This window comes from Urocitellus parryii, chromosome 11, assembly GCF_045843805.1.
Source record: "Urocitellus parryii isolate mUroPar1 chromosome 11, mUroPar1.hap1, whole genome shotgun sequence".
NCBI lineage: Eukaryota > Metazoa > Chordata > Mammalia > Rodentia > Sciuridae > Urocitellus > Urocitellus parryii.
The window spans coordinates 73096144-73117986 of NC_135541.1; the positions used below are offsets into that span (position 1 = coordinate 73096144).

General features: G+C 38.2%; 2 protein-coding genes and 2 non-coding genes across 10 annotated transcripts in view; 3 read left to right on the plus strand and 1 right to left on the minus strand.

The window, feature by feature from the left end:
• Positions 1 to 92: 92 nt before the first annotated feature.
• On the plus strand, positions 93 to 8749 carry Rpl5 (ribosomal protein L5). The gene is made up of 8 exons (XM_026403082.1): positions 93 to 186; positions 1283 to 1352; positions 1441 to 1556; positions 2783 to 2917; positions 4305 to 4507; positions 5870 to 6047; positions 7812 to 7900; positions 8585 to 8749. Exons 1-8 carry the CDS (start codon positions 184 to 186, stop codon positions 8682 to 8684), a joined length of 894 nt encoding a protein of 297 aa, XP_026258867.1. The 5' UTR covers positions 93 to 183; the 3' UTR covers positions 8685 to 8749.
• Positions 5701 to 5795, plus strand: LOC113192874 (small nucleolar RNA SNORD21). Its single transcript, XR_003302072.1, has one exon. It is a non-coding gene; the product is annotated as a small nucleolar RNA SNORD21 (small nucleolar RNA).
• On the plus strand, positions 7944 to 8076 carry LOC113192869 (small nucleolar RNA SNORA66). The gene has a single exon (XR_003302067.1). It is a non-coding gene; the product is annotated as a small nucleolar RNA SNORA66 (small nucleolar RNA).
• A 105-nt stretch (positions 8750 to 8854) lies between the features above and the next one.
• Dipk1a (divergent protein kinase domain 1A) overlaps positions 8855 to 21843 on the minus strand; it is a 106551-nt gene continuing 93562 nt past the window's right edge. For 5 of the 7 annotated variants that reach the window (XM_026403078.2, XM_077803745.1, XM_026403079.2 and 2 more), the window contains 3 exons: positions 17801 to 17908; positions 14438 to 14614; positions 9079 to 10981 (listed from right to left, as the gene is read on the minus strand). In XM_026403078.2, coding sequence (XP_026258863.1) covers positions 10169 to 10981; positions 14438 to 14614; positions 17801 to 17908 — 1098 coding nt within the window. In that variant the 3' untranslated portion in view covers positions 9079 to 10168. Of the gene's footprint in view, positions 10982 to 12654; positions 12917 to 14437; positions 14615 to 17800; positions 17909 to 21843 lie in introns of those variants that run through there. The other 2 variants (XM_026403080.2, XM_026403081.2) reach the window with 2 other exon arrangements.

Below are 21843 nucleotides of genomic sequence, written 5' to 3' on the forward strand. Positions count from 1 at the left end.
CCAGCAGGGGGCGGCAGACCACACACCTTGTAGCTGGAAGCCCTCTCTCTTCCACACGTCTCACGCGTAATCATCAGCGCTACATACTGCGCTTGCGCAGGAGCTTCGGCCTTTTCTCCCCTGTAGCGCTGTTGGGCCTGCAGGTCTGTGTGGATCCGCGGACCTGGGTCTCTGTTTCGCAGGATGGTGAGTGGGTACCTCGATCTCAGGGCTCCGGATGAATGGGGGCTCCATTTTCTCTCTCCAACGCCAGCCTAGGGCGCGTCTTGCGCGGCGTAGGGGACGGATGGCATTAGATTCTCGGCTCTGCAGTGCTCAGACTGCGTCTCCCAGCGTGGCCTTAATGGCTGCCACCCAAAGCGCGTACTGGGGGGAGGGGTTGGTGAAGAGGGGTTACCGGGTTGGAGCCCCGGATTGGGAGTGGGGTAAATTTGGTAGACTTCTGGGAGAGTGCCGGCTGGTCTCAGGGGGCACCAGCAGCCTGCAGTGGGGGAATTGGCATGCACTGGGCTCCAGGCTAGCTGGGCGATGCCGGAGCGGAGGCGGGCTGCGAGTCGTTGCACCCTATCTTGGCCATCAGCTGAGTCTTGGGTTTTTCTGGAAAGCGTCGTATTTGGTCTTAGAAAGCTTCTGCTCCTGGACCGGGGAAGTAACTTTTGAGCCAGAACTGTCAGTGGAGCTTGGAGGCCGTGGTGGCCCTTGGATCCCGGAAGGGAACTCATTTAGTTTGGAACACTCATTTCCTTGCTAGTCCTAGTTTTCAGGGACAGGGCCCTAAAGGTGGGGTGGAGTGTTGTTCTAAGGGGAAACCTGTGCTCTTACCGGGTTAAGTATTGTGGCAGCTAGTTTAGGCTTTTCAAGAAGGCACAGATGAAGTGAGAGAGTTGTAGTTATTTGGAGATTAGGTTTTCGAAGTGAGATGCACAGTATTCAGGCACTGCTGATTGTTGTGGAGCAGTGTTTCCCAAAAGTGAGGTGCAATGATTGGATGGTATTAGGATGTGAGGGAACAAGTACAGAAATTGTGATAGGCGTTTTAAAAATAATGTTACAAGATCTTGTACCTGTTAAATCTTTGAAGCTTGCATTTTATCAGTTTGTGACAGATGGAAAGCAGAAGAAAAAGTGTTACTTCAATTGGTTTGAAAAGTGTGAGATGCTATGAAAGTTGACAGTTGTATGGATTTGCTTTTGAAAGTACATGATTAATTCGTGTTCAAAGTGTCATAGTCTAAAACATTTAAATTTTAAAAACATTCTCTTTTGTTTGTTTTTCTTTAAGGGGTTTGTTAAAGTTGTGAAGAATAAGGCTTACTTTAAGAGATACCAAGTGAAATTTAGAAGACGACGAGGTATGGACAGTTTTCATGTTTTCAATATTAAAAGAATCTGCTTTGTAATGGAATATTCCTTCTTAAGTTATTATGGTTTTTCTTTCAGAGGGCAAAACTGATTACTATGCTCGGAAACGCTTGGTGATCCAGGACAAAAATAAGTACAACACACCCAAATACAGGATGATAGTTCGTGTAACTAACAGAGATATCATTTGCCAGGTAAGTTGAAGCCTAGGATCAGACTGTGGGTGATAAATCTTTTTTCACTGAGCTAGAGAAATTGTCCTTGGGAAGCAAAGCACATGGGTTAAAGGGCCATTTTGTGCCTCCAGAAACATTGAATAGTTTGATTCCTTTTAATAGTAATAGAGTGAGATAGTAGGAAACTGATATTAAAACACACATACACACACAAATTTAAGAGTCTTTGGAAAACATGACCCAGTTTAATTTTATTCCCATTTTCTAATTTGGGAAAAAGACTTAGAGAAACCTGTTGTATGGGGTGGGGAAATACATGAGACAAGTAGAAGTTTCTTACCATCCCAGTTCCAGACTAAATCCTGACTCATATTATATGACCTTACATGCTGTTTAACTCATTGTAAGAGTTAAGTGAAACCCAAGATTGTTTTTATTTCTGCTTATTGTTTGAAATGGGTTTTAATAAAATGTACCAAAGTGTCTTGCTTAAAAAAGATCTTTAAAATGTAGTTCCTGGAGTCCAGTGTTCAGGACTTTTACAACTAGGGAACATTTATATGTGGGGGGGATATTTGGGATAGAATACAGGGCCTTGTACATACTGGGCAAGTGCTGTATCACTGAGATGTATTCCTAGATCTTTATAAGAAATTTATTTTGAGACAACAGGCTGTCATTAAGTTGCCCAGGTGTGCCTTGAACTCCTGGACTCAGGTGATCCTCCTGCCTCAGCCTTACAAGTTGTTGGGGATTGCAGGCATGCACCACTGCACCTGAATTCTCGTTGACTTTTTTTTAAGTACTTCTAATTCACCAGCTAGGACTTTTTAATCGATAAAAGTAGGGAGCTATAGTCTGATTTATTCCAAAAATATTCTAATATTTGGGTAGTTACAGTCTTAACATACTGTGACATTAGTACACATATACTATAACAGCTGCTCACCGCTTACATAATTGAACAAGTCATAAATTGTAGAGGTGAGTAGGTGTAACAAACCTTTTTTAAAAAATATTTTTTTTAGTTGTAGATAGACACTATATTTATTTTTATGTGGTGCTGAGGAACAAACTCAGGGTCTCATGTGTGGGGCAAGTACTTTACCACTGAGCTGCGACCCTTAACAAACTTTTTAAAAGGTGCAGATCTATGTTGAATTTCTTTTGAAAAAGAAGGCATTTAGGACAATAATGAAAAGTCAAAGTAGCAAAATACTAACCTGATTTTTCTCTTACTGTAGATTGCTTATGCCCGTATAGAAGGGGATATGATAGTCTGCGCGGCATATGCACATGAACTACCAAAATATGGTGTGAAAGTTGGCCTAACAAATTATGCTGCAGCATATTGTACAGGCCTGCTGCTGGCCCGTAGGGTATGTACAAGATGACTTTAATAGACGTACTTTGGGGTTGGTTTGTTTTGATTGTATTCAGTGTTTGCACGTGAGTAAAAGATTCTGAGCTATGGCTTCAGGACAGTGCTGGCTGTTCTGTGGTTTACAAGGTTATCAGCAGGGAAGATGATTTTATAAATACAAAGTTTGATTGAAATGACTGCATTTCTGATAATCGCGAGGTGGTTATTTGTTCTGTTTTTAGCTTCATTGTGGGTATAGCTAGATGAGCTCTGTTCAGAATTGTCTGTAATGATGGGACATCTATAATTTACTGTCTTGTGATGTAGTCACTAGCCTGTGGCTGTTGAATACTTGATATGTGGCTAGTGCTACCAAGGAACTGAATTTTTTTTTGAGAGAGAATTTTTAATATTTATTTTTTAGTTTTTCGGCAGACACAACATCTTTCTTTGTATGTGGTGCTGAGGAACAAACCCAGGCCGCACGCATGCCAGGCGAGCGCGCTACTGCTTGAGCCACATCCCCAACCCAGAGGAACTGAATTTTTAATTTGAATTTGAAAAGCTACTTGCCGCTAATGGCTACTTAAATTATCTACCAAAGATCCTCATTACTCAAGTATACATCTTTGGACCATCAGCATACATTAAAAATACAGACTTGTGGGGTTTCCTCTCTAGACTCTCAGAATCTTTATTTTGACAGGATCATTTGATGGGTGTACATTAAAATTTGAGAGATGGTGTCTTTAGCATTCACTATATATTAGTAGTAGTAGGCAGTACAAATGTTATTTTGCTTTTTTTATTATTTCAGTTACTGACTTTGTTTTGCAGTGTAGTTGAGACCCCACATCTTCACTGGTTATATACATGTTTAGTAGGTGTCACATGGTCATTATATATGAGAGCAACTTGGTGCAAAAGCCACTGTTTATGGTGAAAACGTAGCTAGGTGACCACCAGCAGAAGAGTGGCCCAAATTAAAATAATGTAGTTGGACGGTAGAGCCACAAAACATGTTCCCTTTAGCCCAGTATCCTACCCCTAAAAATTTTATTTTAATTAAGTTAAAATGACATGTGATAACTTTTGATGTTGACTTTTTTAAAAAAATATTTTTTAGTTGTTAATGTACCTTTATTTTTATTTATTTATATGTGGTGCTGAGGATCGAACCCAGTGCCTCACACATGCTAGGCAAATGCTCTGCCATTGAGCCACAACCCCAGCCCCTAATGTTGACTTCTTATAGCCAGGCATGACTGAAGAAGTCGGGGGTCAGTTCCTCATGTAAGGATCAAATTAAGTATTATGTAGTTGGGATATGAAATATTTTTAGAATGATTTGACTCTATTAAATAAACAGTCATAGATTTTTACAATAACTTCTTTGTTAATAGCTTCTCAATAGGTTTGGTATGGACAAGATTTATGAAGGCCAAGTGGAGGTGACTGGAGATGAATACAATGTGGAAAGCATTGATGGTCAACCTGGCGCCTTCACCTGCTATTTGGATGCAGGCCTTGCTAGAACTACAACTGGCAATAAAGTTTTTGGGGCCCTGAAGGGAGCTGTGGATGGAGGCTTGTCTATCCCCCATAGGTAATAATAGTATTCAAGACCTCACGTTATTATATTAGTTATATTTTCCTGTGTTTAACTGGGTGGTGGAGATTATCAGATCAATAAAGTTGCTATCATTGAATGCCTGCTGTATGCTAAGTACTCTGCAGGAAGGATTTCTAACATTTTATAAATTATGACACCAAGACTCAGAAACAGATTTGTCCAGGGCTTTGATGCTAATAAGTGGTATGGAAATCACTATCTTTTGCATGACTTGATTTTGATTAGAAATGAGCAACTCCATTTATTTCCCCTCCCCCCCCCAGAATTTTTTTTCCCCCATTTAGAATAAAATTTGACCTAAACTTTCAGCTGGAAATAATATTGTACATGGCAGGCCATTCTTGAAAGTCAAGTAGGTTATTGAATTGCTAATTCCTTTGGTTTGAGTTAATATTTTGATTTTGTTTGTTGTTTTGCAGTAGTAGGGATTGAACTCAGGGCTTAATACATGCCAGGCAGACACTACCTCTCAGCCACATCCTCAACACACATTTTGATATTTTAATTTATAGCTTTTTTAGTGGTTACCTAATAAGAAAAAAAAAACTTTGTGATTCTTGTTTGTTTCACTTTTATTTTATACATTTTATTTATTTTGGGGGGTAAGCCTGAATTAAAATTGAACTAAAACTGGGTGTGTGTGGTAGTACATATCTGTAAGCCCAGCTACTTAGTAGGATTTGCAGGTTCAGGGCCAGCCTGGGAAACCCAGACCCTGTCTCAGAATTAAATAGGGCTGTGGATATAGCTGAGTGCATAAGGTCCTGCATTCATTCTGTCTACAACAATCAAGCCTCACTATTAAAAAGAAGCTAGTGAAGTGCAAGTGTACCAGTTGTATTCTCGTTAGATGATTTCATTAATTGTGATCTTGGACAAGTCACCTATTCCTCCCTTATCCTGAGGTACCTTGAGAAATTATAGGATTTGGTGGATACGTTTTGAAATTGCTTTCCATGCTAATATGTAGGAGAACTTTTATTAACAGAAAGCCTTGATATAGTTTAAAGGCATTTGTCACTGAGTAGGGTGGGACACTTAGTCCAGGCTACTTGGGAAATAGGCAGGGGAGTACTTGAGTCCAGGAGTTTTAAGACCAGTCTGGGCAATGTCTCCAAATAAAAGGTGTTTGTGGTATGAATTTCTTTGGAATTCACAGATGAGCTGCTGAATGATGATATCCCACTAACTGAGCAGTCAGTAGTTGGTCCTTTGGTTGCATATGATGCAATAATTGTTTCAAGACGGGACTGATGGCAGCTACTGAAGTGAATTCCTGTGGGTGAACAAATTTCAGTTAATCTATACTAAAATATAAAAAAAACTTTATTTTAGTACCAAACGATTCCCTGGTTATGATTCTGAAAGCAAGGAGTTCAATGCAGAAGTACATCGGAAGCACATTATGGGTCAGAATGTTGCAGATTACATGCGCTATCTAATGGAAGAAGATGAAGATGCTTACAAGAAACAGTTTTCTCAGTATATAAAGAACAACGTTACCCCTGACATGGTAAGAAATTTACCGAAGTTTGGCCTTTCTCGGTTAATTTATAGAACAAAGTTTACTACTTGTTTTTGGTTTAGGTTCTTAATATAGGTATATTTCAGGCTAGCGATTTTTATAGGTGTAGATAGATTCCAATTAGCTTTTCTTAAAATGGAATTAGAATATTAAGAGTAGATTAATAGGTGAGGTGGAATAATACATGTAATGAGCTGGACTTGTCAACATATCTTAGGAATCTTTTAGACGTTTAAGTGTAGTAGGCTTCAAGTATCCAAAACTTGTGTTGCCTTTTTTTGACCTTGACTGTTCGATTAAATACTGTAGTTTTGAAATTAAGTGAAAATGTAGAATATGAATCATGTTACTCTAAAGCTGTTATAACTAAAATTATTTACAAGTATATTGGGTCAAGTAATTTCTGTTAGTACCTTATTCTTTTTTGGTGCTGCTTTGGGCATGAAAATTTTTAAAAAGTCATTATTGAGGAAAAGATCACTTCCTATTTATATGCTTTGGACCACAGTCTAAGGCAAAATAAACACATAGCTTGAGTTTTTGAGGGGGGTAAAAAAAGAATCAGGAATAGTTTTACTTTTGAGACTGTAGTTCTGCTTAACCTTAGAATTTTTCTTTCTAAGCCTATCTTGTCATACTTGTTCAAAACTATTTAGACACCTCCCCATCTGTTCTTTCAGATATTTATTTTTTAATGCTATTCTATGCCATACTTAATGGCAGACAGCTCTTTGGCTAGTGTACCTTTTTAGCTACCTCCTTTTGGGTGTGTGTGGTACTGGGGATTAGACCCCAGGTCCTTGTCATTGCTAAACATGGGCTCTAAATACAGTGAACAGTTGTAATAGTGCTTAAAAGAAGTAGAGAAATTAAATTTTGAAATAGATTTAGGTAGTTGAGCAGTCTCACATGCAGTGTGCATTTTTGTTTTTCTCTTGCCAAATTTTCTACAAGTGCATATATAATCATTTTCTTCATTTACTCCGCCTTAGTAAGACCTGGATTACCTTGACTTTTTTTAATGTGGTACTAAGGATGTCCATGTTCTCATTTCATGCTAAATACATGGAATCATCATCACCATTCTTTAGGGAACCATAATTGTTATTAGATGTTCAGAGAGTTGTAGTATTGGAGCATTTTCATTAGTTTCATCCAATAAGAAACCTAATTAGTTTTCAGTGTATTCTAGAGAATTTCAAGCCTCTTTGAAAGTTCTAGAGACCTTATATTACTGCCAGATACTAGTGATTAATAATAGTGAAAGATACAAGAGATTCCTAGTACATAAGTCTGAGAATTCTTTGAAAGACCTATCAGGTAATGATGGAAATTGTAAATCTGGGGAATTTGGGGTGACAGAAGAATTTGGTAGTTGTTTTTTAATCCCCGGTGTCCAGTCCAAGAATTTAGGGCAAACATTGAATGAGGAGTACAGTGTGGGTGCTACCCCCCCCCCAAAAAAAAAAAAACTGTTCTTCTGTGATTCAGAAAGTATGGCTGAATTACTTAGGAATAAATGCAGATTGTGTTCTGTGAATATGTCCATATATGGTGCATAGGATAAACATAAAGGATTTGTTACGATTACATTTCGGAATTGAAGCAGGAATCAACATTGACTTAGTTTTTTTTTTTTTTAGAATCTGACTTAAAAGGACAAAGTAGAACAAATAGTGGAGTGCTATTGTACATTAATATAGTAGGGCTTATGAAATGAAACCAAGTACTGTTTGCTTTCCTTTGTTTCAGATGGAGGAAATGTATAAGAAAGCTCATTCTGCTATACGAGAGAATCCAGTCTATGAGAAAAAGCCCAAGAGAGAAGTTAAAAAGAAGAGGTATGTCTTGTTTTGTCTTGTGGATCAGATTTTCAGTGAAGTTGTGCAAACTCGATCACTAGCTCTGCGTGATATGGCAGAAGCTAAGGGAACCAGGTTTGCTAAAGTAATTGTGGTGATAGGAATGTATTAGCCTCAGAAGCTACTGAGGTGGCCCATTCTATCTTCGTACAGTTGTAAATACCAGTTATTGCATTTATTATTGACTACCTAAAGAGTTCCTTTTTGATATTTAAATAGAATGAGAAATAGTCCCTAATGACCACCTAGCCATTGTACTACTTTTTTTTGATACCACAATAATAGGATCATATCATAAAAGTTGTCATTTGGGAAAGTTAGCTAAAGAACATATATATAAGGGGGGCTGGGGATGTGGCTCAAGCAGTAGCACGCTTGCCTGGCATGCGTGCGGCCTGGGTTCGATCCTCAGCACCACATACCAACAAAGATGTTGTGTCCGCCGAGAACTAAAAAATAATAAATATTTAAAAATTCTCTCTCTCGCGCGCGCTCGCTCTCTCTCTCTCTCTCTCTCTCTCTCGCTCTCTCTCTCCTCTCTCACTCTCTCTTAAAAAAAAACATATATAAGTATATGCATTAGAAATTGGATTATTCAGCCTCCATCTGATCACAAAGTGTTTGGTTTTAAAAAATTATATTCCTATTTCACTTTTTTTGCAGGTGGAATCGTCCTAAAATGTCCCTTGCCCAGAAGAAAGATCGGGTAGCTCAAAAGAAGGCAAGCTTCCTCAGAGCTCAGGAACGGGCTGCTGAGAGCTAAACCAAACAGTTTTTCTATGAAGTTTTTTTCAGATACAGATAATAAACTTATTGAACCAGCAGTTATTTCTGTGTTGAGCTCTTGTTAATGAAACTGTAGGAAATAACCTGAAAATACAAAAGCAAAGGATTTTACAGTTTCTTGAAAAAACCACTTGTAGCTTTTTCCGGAAAAAGTTATCTTGTGTGTGGACTCCAACAAGAGTTCATACCGCCTTCTCAAGCAACAGACCAACAACAATCAGTAAAAAATATTTCTTCTGTCCATTTATTATAACCAGATAATTAGTGGGAAGAAAACATACTTTAAGTATACAGTCTTAAAGCCAACAAAACTGGTGCTAATCCATGGTTTTAAATTTTGAGAATGCCAATAAAGTCACAGGTTTGACACATCAACCGACTTAAACCTTTGAGCAGAAAACACTGGGGCTCTTCGCCAAAATGAGGTGCTTCATTTTTGGTTGGTTGAAGGGTACATGCCAGATCTGAATGTACATATGAAAATAATACAAGAGAAGATCAGATGTTAAGCCTTGCATACCAAGTTTACAAGGGGAAAAAACATTGGGTAGATCAATATACATGCGTCTTTAAGAAATAGCCCTTTGGCCCACGGGAAATACTATTTGAAAATAGAAAAACTATTATTAAAACTGTCTTTCATCATCTCTTGCTTATAATGGTCCTGTTTTCACCACACATTTACCATGAGATTTCTTTTCAGTTTTGTTTTCTGGAGCTGGGGCCTCATGCAATGCTTGGAAAGTGCTCAAACACAGCTACATCCCCACCCCAAGATAAATCAGTTTTAAAGGGCTTAATTGGCTGGTTGATAATAAGATGGACCCATCAAAAATCTTTAGGATAATGAAATTCAGTTTCGGCCACTAGAAGTACCTGCATGTTGTCAAGTAGTATACTTCCTGAAGTTAAAAGCCACTTCAGCTACACATTTGATGTCTTTGAGGTTAAAGAGTGTTTAAAGTCTACAATACAACAAACCATGCTACTAACCCAACATTTTTTTAGAGGAATAATTTTAATATATCTTTGCAATCTTAATTTGTGTTAGTGTGCAAACTTTACCATGCTAAGACATTAGTAAATTCACGTATAAATTTTTTTAAACAGCTTCAATGCAAATGTTTTAGCAATGGTATTTTGGCTAACATAAATCTACAAAACACCCACTGTTGATGTTTATGGAATGAGGCTTTTCACAGGATTTTTTAAAAAGTCATTAGTCAAAATAGTTATACAGTGAATGTACTGGGGAAATGTAAAAGGGCTTCTAAGAGGGCAGGAATGAAATCTTTTGATTATGTTGATCCTATACCTCCTGCCATTACTGCAGTAATCACATATTTTGATGATGGCTCTCTGGCCCAGGAAAGGGGATCTCTGAATCAGAAGCCATTCTTCAAATGCTCAAAATTGTTCTTGAGACAGTGTTTCCTACAATGGTAACAATGTCCAAATGAACTAAGAGTCATTTGTGTACGAAATTTTCTTCCACAATAATGTTTTTAGATTATTTAGTATCAAAGAATGTTCCATTTCCATTTGATTTGCTGTGACTTTGAGAGCAATACAAGAATAAAGCTGTTTTTCTAATTCTTCACGAATTTCACTTGGAGCACCACGCAATAGGTAGTCTTTGAGTAACTGACAGGCTTTTGCCAAGTTTGGTTGTATTACTTCTGAAGTACATTTCATTGTATTCTGATCACAGCTAGTTCTACAATCCGTGCCATAGACACAGTCCAGATCAGATTCACAGTGACGATCCTTAATAAGTTCTTTCAGGTTTGTCTCTGGCACAATTTTTCTCATATCCACCATTTTCAAGTCATACTTTTCATTATATCCTAGATTTTTGGCACTAGTATCACACATGAGGAAGTTTCCATAGGGGCCATGGAAAACATCTTCCACAAATTCTAGAAGTCCTATGGCTATTTTAGCCTTTCTGGGCCATGATGGTGTGAATAATTGATCCATACTTCTTCTGAACCCAGATGGAATAAAAAGTTCAATGACCCATGGAAGGCTTACTCCATAAAGAGAGGTATATTCAACACTTTCCATCACATAAAGGTCACCACAGAATCCCATTAGTTTGGGGGTATGTTCTTTATCTTGAAGTATCACCATGAGAAGAAATTCATTTAACTGAAGAAGTGCCCATGCTGACTTTGCTTCTCCTAAGGAAACCTGGCCATCTTTGTCTCCATCAGCCACTGTTAGGATGAGATTAACCAGTTCAGAAAGGTTTCCTTGGTCACCCAATTTTGCCTGTTAAGACAAGAATTTGGCAAATTATACAGAAGGAAAGAAAAATACAACCTTATGCAACATAATAATTTTCTCTATGGACATTATTACTATGCTAGTAATAATCTTACTATTGAATCCCCATAAAGGACCTTAATACGTTACATCTCCAAATACTTACGATAATTTATGTAACATGTTTTATGTAACTACAGTAAAAGCATTTTAAGGATATCTTTGTTAAGAAATGGCCACCCTAACTCCCCAGGGCCTATTAGAACCTTCAGATAGTTAACCAAGATTCGAAGTAATTATCCCTTGTCTTATTCATACATTAACTTTCCAAATTACATTGTAATGAACTCACATCAAAGTTATAAGAGTGAAAATTATTTTCTTCTATTTTGTATTTATCATATTAACAGAATTATTTTGTCCTAACTATAACTGTTCTAATAATAGAGGTTTAAAAGTTTTTGTTTGGTGCAGCCAATTTGGAAAGCAGTATGGAGATTTCTTGGAAAGCTGGGAATGGAACCACCATTTGACCCAGCTATTCCCCTTCTCGGTCTATTCCCCAAAGACCTAAAAAGAGCATGCTACAGGGACACTGCTACATCGATGTTCATAGCAGCACAATTCACAATAGCAAGACTGTGGAACCAACCTAGATGCCCTTCAATAGACGAATGGATAAAAAAAATGTGGCATTTATACACAATGGAGTATTACTCTGGATTAAAAAATGACAAAATCATAGAATTTGGAGGGAAATGGATGGCATTAGAGCAGATTATGCTAAGTGAAGCTAGCCAATCCCTAAAAAAACAAATGCCAAATGTCTTCTTTGATATAAGGAGAGTAACTAAGAACAAAGTAGGGACGAAGAGCATGAGAAGAAGATTAACATTAAACAGGGATGAGAGGAGGGAGGGAAAGGGAGAGAGAAGGGAAATTGCATGGAAATGGAAGGAGACCCTCAGGGTTATACAAAATTACATACAAGAGGAAGTGAGGGGTAAGGGAAAAATAATACAAGGGGGAGAAATGAATTACAGTAGAGGGGGTAGAGAGAGAAGAGGGGAGGGGAGGGGAGGGGGATAGTAGAGGATAGGAAAGGCAGCAGAATACAACAGACACTAGTATGGCAATATGTAAATCAATGGAAGTGTAACTGATGTGATTCTGCAATCTGTATACAGAGTAAAAATGGGAGTTCATAACCCACTTGAATCAAAGTGTGAAATATGATATATCAAGAACTATGTAATGTTTTGAAAACCAACCATAAAAATTTAAAAAAAAGTTTTTGTTAAGGTTCTCTGGGATAAAATAATCTGAAATGCATGTAAATAGCCAAAGAAAAGAAAAGCTTCTGAGTGAAAAGAGCAAGAGATGAGAAAAATAAATTATTTCCAATACTGCAAATATTTTCATTATTGTATTGTCTTGTATTAATGTTTCTTTAAATTTAAAAAGGAATTGTAAAATGGCCACATAGAGTAAAGAATTAGTCATTTGAGTTCCATTTCTAAAAAAAAAAAATATTGTATGGGTATCTTCAGAGGTGCTCAAGGAGGCCGACCTCTGTTCTCTGAACCCCAGCAGTCAGACCTACTCATATACTAGCATTTCCCCAGGACCAACCTACCCCAAGATGGAGTAGAACACACATATTCACCTGTCACCAAACTGCCATTTTCTTCATTGAACTAGTGAGAGGGCTGTCAAGTGTTTGGGTCTTGGGCCTGCTTCCAGCTGCATATTTGAATTCTTGCTCTGCAGTGGACTACGCCTTGGCTGCAGTCCTCACTCTCCACAGTCACAGGGGCCTTGGACAAGTTGTTACTATGTTCATGGGGATGAATCCCGGAAAGTTTCCAAGGCAGGCCTTTTGGCACTCTCAGCTTTAGCCTTTGCGGAGCTTTATTATTTCAGCTATCATGATGTGGGCATCTGCAAAGTTGTTGCCATGCTGTAGAAACTCTGATTATGACTTAATTTTATGACTTGATTATATGCCTTGATTATATGACTTAATTTTATGAACTGATTATATGCCCCTTTGCCTCTGCTCTGTCATGCCATTCAGCTCACAATAAGGAAGAAATAACAGACAAATCCACTAGAGGACAAAGCTAATCACATGGTTATTTTAGAATTTAGTTGCTGAGGAAAAGGTTTTAGAGGAATTATATCCAATAAATTATGAGACCCAATTTTGGATTCTAGTGAGTTAATGGGGTTGTCTCCAAGTTTACAAGACTCACAGTATAACTAAATTTTACATTTGAGCTTTTGCCTTTGTCTCTCTTTGTGTGTGTGTGTGTGGGGGGGGTGCAGTGGGATGTACCAGAGATTGAATTTAGGGGCACTTGGCCACTGAGCCACATCCCCAGCCCTATTTTGTATTTTATTTAGAGACAGGGTCTCACTGGGTTCCTTTCTTTTGCTGAGGCTGGCTTTGAACTTGCAATCCTCCTGCCTCAGCCTCCTGAGCCATTGGATTATAGGCATGTACCATTGCACTCAGCTTAATATGTTAATCTCTTAAAGAGAATTCAGCTTTATTATTGTCAATATGTGATCATATTTCTGCATTTGGGAAATCAAGAATGAAGGCAAAGACTGTTAATTCATGAGTAAACACTTTGCAAAAAATTAGTGGTTTAATTTTTGGAAACTTCCCTGTTGATATCAGCTACTGATGGTTTATGTTGTAGGGAAACTTTAAATTAGGAGATGCTAAAGTCTCAGATTACAGATTTCTAAATCCTAGGTAAGAAAGCTTGGAGAGCTTCTAAAATTAGAGAAATTCCAGTTAGAGGAGAGGCTTTCCTTGCAGATGTGTCAGAATATTACAGATTCTAAACAGACTTAATCCTCAAGTGTGTTTTACTTGTCCTAAAATAATCTGTACACAAATATAAAATTATAAATAATGAATTGTTTTTCTAACCATAGGGATTTCATGTATTCCATGAAAAGAAAAAAAAATTTAAATTAAATGTTATATAATAATAATAATAAAAGATTGTAACCAGAATGTACTCATTTTAACTAATTTATTTATTTTTGAGACAATCTTGTTATATTGTCCAGGCAGGCCTTGAACCCCTGGGCTTAAGCAATCCTCCTACCTCAGGCTCCCAAGTAGCTGGGACTACATCACCAAGCCCACCTAGAGTATGCTAATTTTATTATGATTTTTCTGGTATTAGTTTCAGTGGCAAAATGTATAATACTACAACTAGTTAATGAACTCCCCTCTCACACCTGGACACTTTAAACTATTACAAGGAATGTTAAATTAAAGATCTTCCAACATGTATTTTTTTCTTTCTCTGAATTTTTCCCTCAGGATGGAGTTCCCGATAGAGGTCAAATATCAACATTTTAATGATTTAGGGTGAGTTCTGCCAATTCTTCTGGAAGAATATTTCTTTACACTAGCAATGTGTGAATAGATAAACTTACCTTAAATAGACTGTAGACCATTTCTTTGAATTTCTGTACAGTAGTTCCCCTAGTTGGCTTATCAAATAGAACTATTTCTTTTCTTGGCTCCAACTCAGTTCCAAAATCAAGATGAAGAGCTTGTTCCATCTGACATTTCACAACACCTGGTAGATTATCCCAAATCCCTAAATACATCTTTGTGAAAAAGAATGACAAGAGATGTATCACACTAAGTAGAAAACTCTAAAACATATACCATTATATTTTTTAAAATGTTTTTTTTTTTTAGTTGTTGGTGGACACATGCCTTTATTTTTATTTATAGGCTCGAACCCAGTGCCTTACCCTGCTAGGCGAGTGCTCTACTGCTGAGCCACAACCCCAGCCCTATACCAGTATATTTTTAAGGTCCTCTTCCTCTACAAAACACAAACAAGCATCAAAAACAAACTGAGCTACAAATCTGAAATAATCAAAGACATTTTTCCTTACATGAATTAAAAAAATAAAATGAATGTAATGCATGCCTAAAAATAGCTTTTGAAAAGTCAAAAAGTAGAAAGATAGAAGGAAAAAACAAAATTCTTCCATATTCTATTTCCCTAGTTCCACTCCCCAGAATTAATCATTATTAAGTATCTATTTATTAAACTAACATTATATAGCATTTACTACATCTTATGTTGTGCTGGAGTCCCTGAGTCCCTGTGAGCAGTCCCTGTGGAAAATGCATGCAGCTCTGAGTGAAGCTGAAGCTGCAAGGGAGACCCCAGACAGAGATGCCAGGAAGGCCAATGTGTGCTGAGGGAGGCTGCAGGCAACATGGCCACGTGGGCTGCAACTAGCAAGGCTGTGGGGTGGGGCTTCCCAAGCTTTTGGGAGCCCACATTCTGCCAGTGTGTTCTGAATCCTATAGTTGTAGGATTTAATGTTTGCCCTGCTGGGTTTTGGTCTTGCTTTGGTCCAGTCCCTCCTTTTACTCCCCTATTCTTCCATTTTGGAATGGGAACATTTACCCTGTGCCATTGTATTGTGGGAGTGTGCAACTTTTTATTTTTACAGGGGCTCACAACTGAATTGGCTTTGTGTCCTGGAAGAAACTGTGGAGTGACGCTGAGGCAGTGAAGACTTTGGGACTTGGGATGGTCTGAATGTGTTCTGCGTTGGGAGATGGATATGAACGTTTGGGAAGCCAGGAGCAAAATGCTATGGTTTGAATGTGTCCCCAAAGGCCCATGTGTTAAAGGCTTAGTCCCCAATCTGGAGCTGTTGGGAGATGGTAGAATCTTGACTCAGGAGGCTGAAGCAGAAGGATTGCATGTTTGAGGCCAGCCTTGGCAACTCAGGAAGATCCTGTCTCAAAATTTAAAAAATTTAATTTAATTTAATTTAAAAAGGACTGGGAATGTAGCTCAGTGGTACAGTATCCCTGGGTTCAGTCCCTACAATCACAAAAAGATGGGGTGGGGGAGATGGGGCCTAATCGGAGGTATTAAGTCATTGGGGGATATACTCTCAATGGGACACAGTCTCTTCTGCTTTTCCATTCCTTGGTCATGAAGTGAATGAATTCTGTTGTGATGTGCCTTGCCACAATCCCAAAAGCAAGGAGGCCAATTGACCATGGACTGAAACCTCTAAAACTGAGCCAAAAATAATCCTTTCTTTGTTTCGAGTTGAGTATCTGAGGTATTTTGTTGCAGTAATGGAAAGCAGACTAACAGTCTACTAATTTATTTTATTATTTTAATACTTACACTAACCCTATGAGGTAGGTGATATAATTACCATTTCATTGATGGGGAAACTGAAGCAGATAGGTAAAATAACATCTGGAGGTAAAAAGTAGTGGCAATGCCAGTATTTGAACCCAGAAGTCAGGACTCACAGCTTATGGTCTTAACCACTAGGACAGCCTGCCTCTTTTATTTTTACATAAAAAAAAATAATAAATGAGAACCATATTAATTAATAAAAAACAAAACAAAAATCCAAACAAAGCAGATTATATCATGCCCCTCCTTCAAACCCTCTATTAAACTCCCAATTCAATTAGAATGAAGTCCAAAGTCCTTTCCTTTGCTTGTTAAGCCCCTTTGGAGATGGCCTGGTCTACTTCTCTATCCTAGTCTTTACCACTTGCTCTCTGGTTCTTCATTTTTTGAGCTATGCTGGTCTTTCTCTTCTCTAAATCAACCAAGCTTCTTCCTGCTTCACATCTGTTTCATGTGTGTTGGTTCCACTTGTAGCAAATTCTCTGAGTTCTTCATAGGGACAGTTCCTTCACTTCATTCAATTATTAGCGCCAATGTCACCTTAGGAAGGCCTTTTCTAACCCCCAATGTATAATAAGAGTCCTCTCCCATCCCCCAGCACCTGGAACTCATTCTGTTTTGTTTTCCTTCTATCTTTTAAATTATCTATCTATTCATTTATGATGTCTTCTCTCACATTAAAACATAAGGCACACAAGGCCAGAGGCTTTGTCTGTCTTGTTCCCGATGGTCTCACCCAATACATCAAAAAGTGCCTGGCACACAACTGACACTCAAATGCTGGAGATTCATTCAGAAACCCTCTTATACATGATTAGTAGTGTCAACTTGAAAATTATTCAAAATTTCTAATAAATAATATATACTCATATTGGGAAATTTAGAAGTAGGATGAACATAAAAATGTAATTTTTCCCTGCCCAAGTTTTGTTGTATCTTATTCCAGTCCAATAGCATCCTATTTTTATTTACATTTCTTTGATGGGGAGGTAGAATTTTTTTTCATTATGTTTATCAGCTGTTTATGTTTTTTTTTTTTAGCTCAGCCTATGCCTATAATTTAATTCTTTGTTCATGCATGAGCTCAAATATTATCTCTGAAAGGTCTTCCCTGATCATCTCCTCTAAAGCATCTCTACCATCCCTCTTCCCCATTCTCTACCAACTCACGTGTGCCTCCTATATATAGGACACACCATAGCCAATAATTGTTTTGTTTGTTTATCTATCAACTGCTTGTGTCTCCCATCTCTCTGGGGGAAATGTAAGGTTCATAAGAGAAGTAATCTTATCTTTTTTCTTTTTTTTTTCCAGTATTGGGGATTGAGCCCAGGGGTTTCACATATGCTAGACAAGCATTCTGCCACTGAGTTATACTCCCAGCCTTCTTATTTTTTACTTTGAAATAACTAAAACAGTATCTGGGGATACACAGGGAATAGGGAAGAAATAAGTATCTATTGAATGAATGAATCAAAGCCTACAAAACTGAAATACTTGTAATGTTCTAAAACTCTGGTTCAAAAATCATTTTAATAATACCTTTAGTTTAAGGTAGAATTAAAGCTTACTGACATTCTGGAATCTTTATTCATAATGTCCATACCTGATTGTTGGGCTTGGTGGATAAGCATTTTCCAAAATAAAGCGTTTCCGTAACACAGAGGCTATTACATGCGGGCCCATCGATAACTCCAGTCTTGTACTTGTCACACTAAAAACCAGGAGATTAAAAAAAAAAAAAGTAGTTAATAAAAAAAAGATTCATGGGAAGAAACATCTGAAAGATATCAATAAAAGGTATTTTTATCCTTTAACAGAAAGTTTTGTTTTTGTTTTTTTTTAGTTTTCGGCAGACACAACATCTTTGTTTGTATGTGGTGCTGAGGATCGAACCCGGGCCGCACGCATGCCAGGCGAGCGCGCTACCGCTTGAGCCACATCCCCAGCCCCAAAGAGAGAAAGTTTTCTGATGAAAAGAATGTGGGCTTTGGATTTAGACAGAAGTGTATTTGAATCCATCTGCTCTATTACTTTCTACCTCTATGATGATGAGAGGGAGCTTCTTAGTTTTTTTTTTTTTTTTTTGGTGCTGGGGATTGAACCCAGGGCTTTGTGCTTGTGAAACAAGCACTCTACTAACTGAGCTACATCCCCAGCCCCGGGGGCTTCTTGTGTGCACAGAAGTTTGAAACTATTTTTCCCATGTAGAGTGGTCTAAGGTGGTAGAATCCCTACTTCCTCCAACAATAGAAACATTCCATTTGAAAATTTTTAAATAACAAAATAAAGTTATGTCTGTCATTGTGTCATCCTTGAGATCACACAAAAACAAAAAGGAAATGAGAAAAACATAAACTCCATATTTGATAAAATAAGGTACCAATGTAATCCCAGGCACAATACAATAATTGAGGGTGATCTACTAAACTCAGAGATTATACCAGAGCCCCAAAATAGGCTGAGATTAAATACCTGCTGAGGCCTCAGTTCTCAAAGTGGGCAGGGCACCAGACATCTGAGGAACAGAACCATCATCCTGGTTTACAAGGAAAGTTTGAGGGGCACAAGCTTCCGGGACTTCCCAGAACACCACCAGACACCATGAAGTAGTGGAACGAGGTGGGGTTGTATGACAAAATCATTAAACATGTTAACTTTGTTGGAGGCAGTCTGGTGATGGACTACAGCTGGGAGAGATGAGTGACGAAGAGCCCTGTAGCTCCTGCGGAGATACCCAGGCTAATACGTCTGTGTGAGGTCTCTGTCTCTGCCTCACCTCTTGCCTGTTCCTCAACACACACACACACACACACACACACACACACACACACAGAAATGCAGAATCAACAATCAGCTTCACTGCTAGCTCAGTTCACTGCCCAGTTGCTGTCTGTAAATAGTTGAAAAAAATAATTCACACAGGAATGAGTAAAATACTCTAAAATAAAACTAAAATAAAATAAGCAAGAGATCCATATAGCAAACTTAAAAGAATTAGAATTAGGAGGAAAGAAATAAGAAAAGCAAAAATCAAATAAAGAAAATTTCCAGAAAAAAATGTTATCATAAAGTAGAACAAATATGTTGCTATGAATTCAAAGGATTTACTGAAACAGTTTAAAATAAATTGTGGTATATTTAGAAAATAAACTACTCAGTAATTAAAATGAAAGAAATAAGCTCATATACATCTACATGGAAAATATTTATAATGTTAAGAGGCAGAAGTTGCAGATTGACACATGGGATCTAGTACCACTTATTGAAGTTTAGAAGCATATAAAGGGTCTGGGAGTGCAGCTTACCCTGCATGAGACCCTGGGTCTGATCCCCAGCACAGGTGAAAAACATGCAAAGTAATACCATGTGTTGTTTATATGCCTACATACAGGTAAGGAAAGTATGAAAGCATACTGGCAGGACACCCACCATACTCAAGAGAATGGTTATTCTGGAGGAGGAAGACTATCTAGGAAGATACAGAGAACTTCAACTGTACCTGTAATGTCTTATTTCTTTGGAAAAAATGGAGTAAATATGGCAAAAGCTTAAGATTTGTTAAGAAGGTGGTAGATACATAAGTGTTTGTCAAATTGTTTTCTTTATGCCAACATTGTCCTAAGCAGTTTGCATGTATATCTCTTTAATCCTCAAAATCTCCTTATGGAATAGGGTTACTACTTTCTCTTCATTGATAAGAAAACAGACAAGCCAGGTGCAATGGTGCAAGCTTGTAATCCCAGCAGCTTGGGAGGCTGAGGAAGGAGGATGGTAAATTCAAGCAATTTAATGAGACCCTGCCTCAAAATAATAATAATAATAATAATAATAATAATAATAATAATAATAATAATAATAATAATGGGCCGGGGATGTGGCTCACTGTTAAGTGCCTGTGGGTTCAATCCCCAGTACCAAAAAAAAAAAAAAAAAAAGGAAAAAGAAACGAGACAAGGGAAGTTAAGAAGAGGTTAAGAGGGCTATGGTTGTGGCTCAGTGGTAGAACACCTGCCTCGCATGTGGGAGGCACTGGGTTTGATCCTCAGCACCACATAAAAATAAATAAATAAAATAAAGGTCCATTGACAACTAAAAAACATAGTTGAAAGAAGAGAAAAAAAAGAGAGAGAGAGAGAAGAGGTTAAGAACCAGGCACCAGGCACACCTGTAATCCCAGCAACTCAAGAGGCAGAGGCAGGAGGATCACAGGTTTGAGGCCAGCCTGGACAACTTAGCTAGATCCTGGCTCAAAATTTAAAATAATTTTTTAAAAAACGGCTGGGTGTGGTCCTGGGCTCATTTCCTAATTGGGATGGAAGGAGTTAAGAAACATGTAGAACAGGTTCATGGTAGAGCTAGAATCTGAGCCTATACAGTTTGCCTCCAGAGCTTTTAACCAGTTAGGTTAGGTACAAGAACTATAATTACCTATGTTGGAGAGGAACTAGCAGAGCAGGGTTAGTACTGACTAGGTCAAATGCCCCTCCCAAGTGTTCCCATTAAAAATTTGTAGGCACACTCATTCCTTCATAGTCTTCCTCCTCCACACAAGCAACTCAAAACAGGGCCAGGATGTTCATCTTTGTTTCCTCAGGGTTTTGAACAATGCCTGATATAATCAATCACAGATATGAGTGTAAATATAATATACGTAACACATATAACGCACCTGTCAATTGGATGAGTGAGTGAAGTACATGCTGGGTTTTTACACAGGAGTAGCAAATAGTTCTCCTCTTCCTCCTCCTCTTCCTCCTTCTCCTCCCCTTCTTCTGTCCACCCCCCCCCCGCCGCCTTTTGTACTGGAGATTGAACTCAGGGGTGCTCTACCACTAAGCTACATCCCCACATCCCCAGCCCCCAGCCCTATTTATTGATTTATTTTTATTTTGAGACAGATCTCACTAAGTTGCTGCGGCTGGCCTTGCACTTGCAATCCTCCTGCTTCAGCCCCACAAATTGGTGAGATTAGAGGCCTTCACCACTGTGCCCAGCTCAGAAGTAGCACATTCTATTATGAAGAACTTCTGGGATAGGACTGAAAGAGCTGTCACCTTCCAGCGTCCTGATCTTAGACTCCTGAATCCTGAGGAACACTTTGTCTTTTATTCTGCCCAAAGTCAAGATTTAAAAGTGCCTCGATGCCACATGTATCTTCCAAATGAACAACCTTGAAGCTGTGCATTTCTTTCCTGAGCTTAAATTCTTCCTCCATTCTTTCTTTATATTCCCAAATCTAACATTATTTTCCCTGCTAGACAATAATTTTATCTGAAGGCACAGAGTTGGTCACATCCATCTTTGAACTTCCTCTGTAGCACATAGCACAGTTTGCTATTTAAGTGTTCAATAAATGTTTATTAACTAACCAACACAGTGGTTTTGGGTTTAAAATCTCATTGGAAGCCAGGTGTGGTGGTCCCAGCCACAAGGAAGACTGAGGCAGGAGCAGGAGGCTTGTTTGAGCCTAAGGGCTTCAGGGCCAGCCTAGGCAACACAGCTAGACCATATCTCTTAAGAAAAAAAAAACTGGGGAAAAATTATTACTTTTCCACGACACCTAAAATGTTTTGTTTTACTTTAAAGCACAAACTAAGTTTCTTAGTAAACTGCTAAGCATGAAGTATTTAGCTACTAGAATCAAAT

What these genes read in the sequence shown, in the direction of transcription:
- Rpl5 (XM_026403082.1), top strand. An exon ending in ACAGAGATATCATTTGCCAG is followed by an intron (nt 1,557 to 2,782) that starts GTAAGTTGAAGC and finishes CTCTTACTGTAG; the next exon opens with ATTGCTTATGCCCGTATAGA. An exon ending in GGCTTGTCTATCCCCCATAG is followed by an intron (nt 4,508 to 5,869) that starts GTAATAATAGTA and finishes ACTTTATTTTAG; the next exon opens with TACCAAACGATTCCCTGGTT.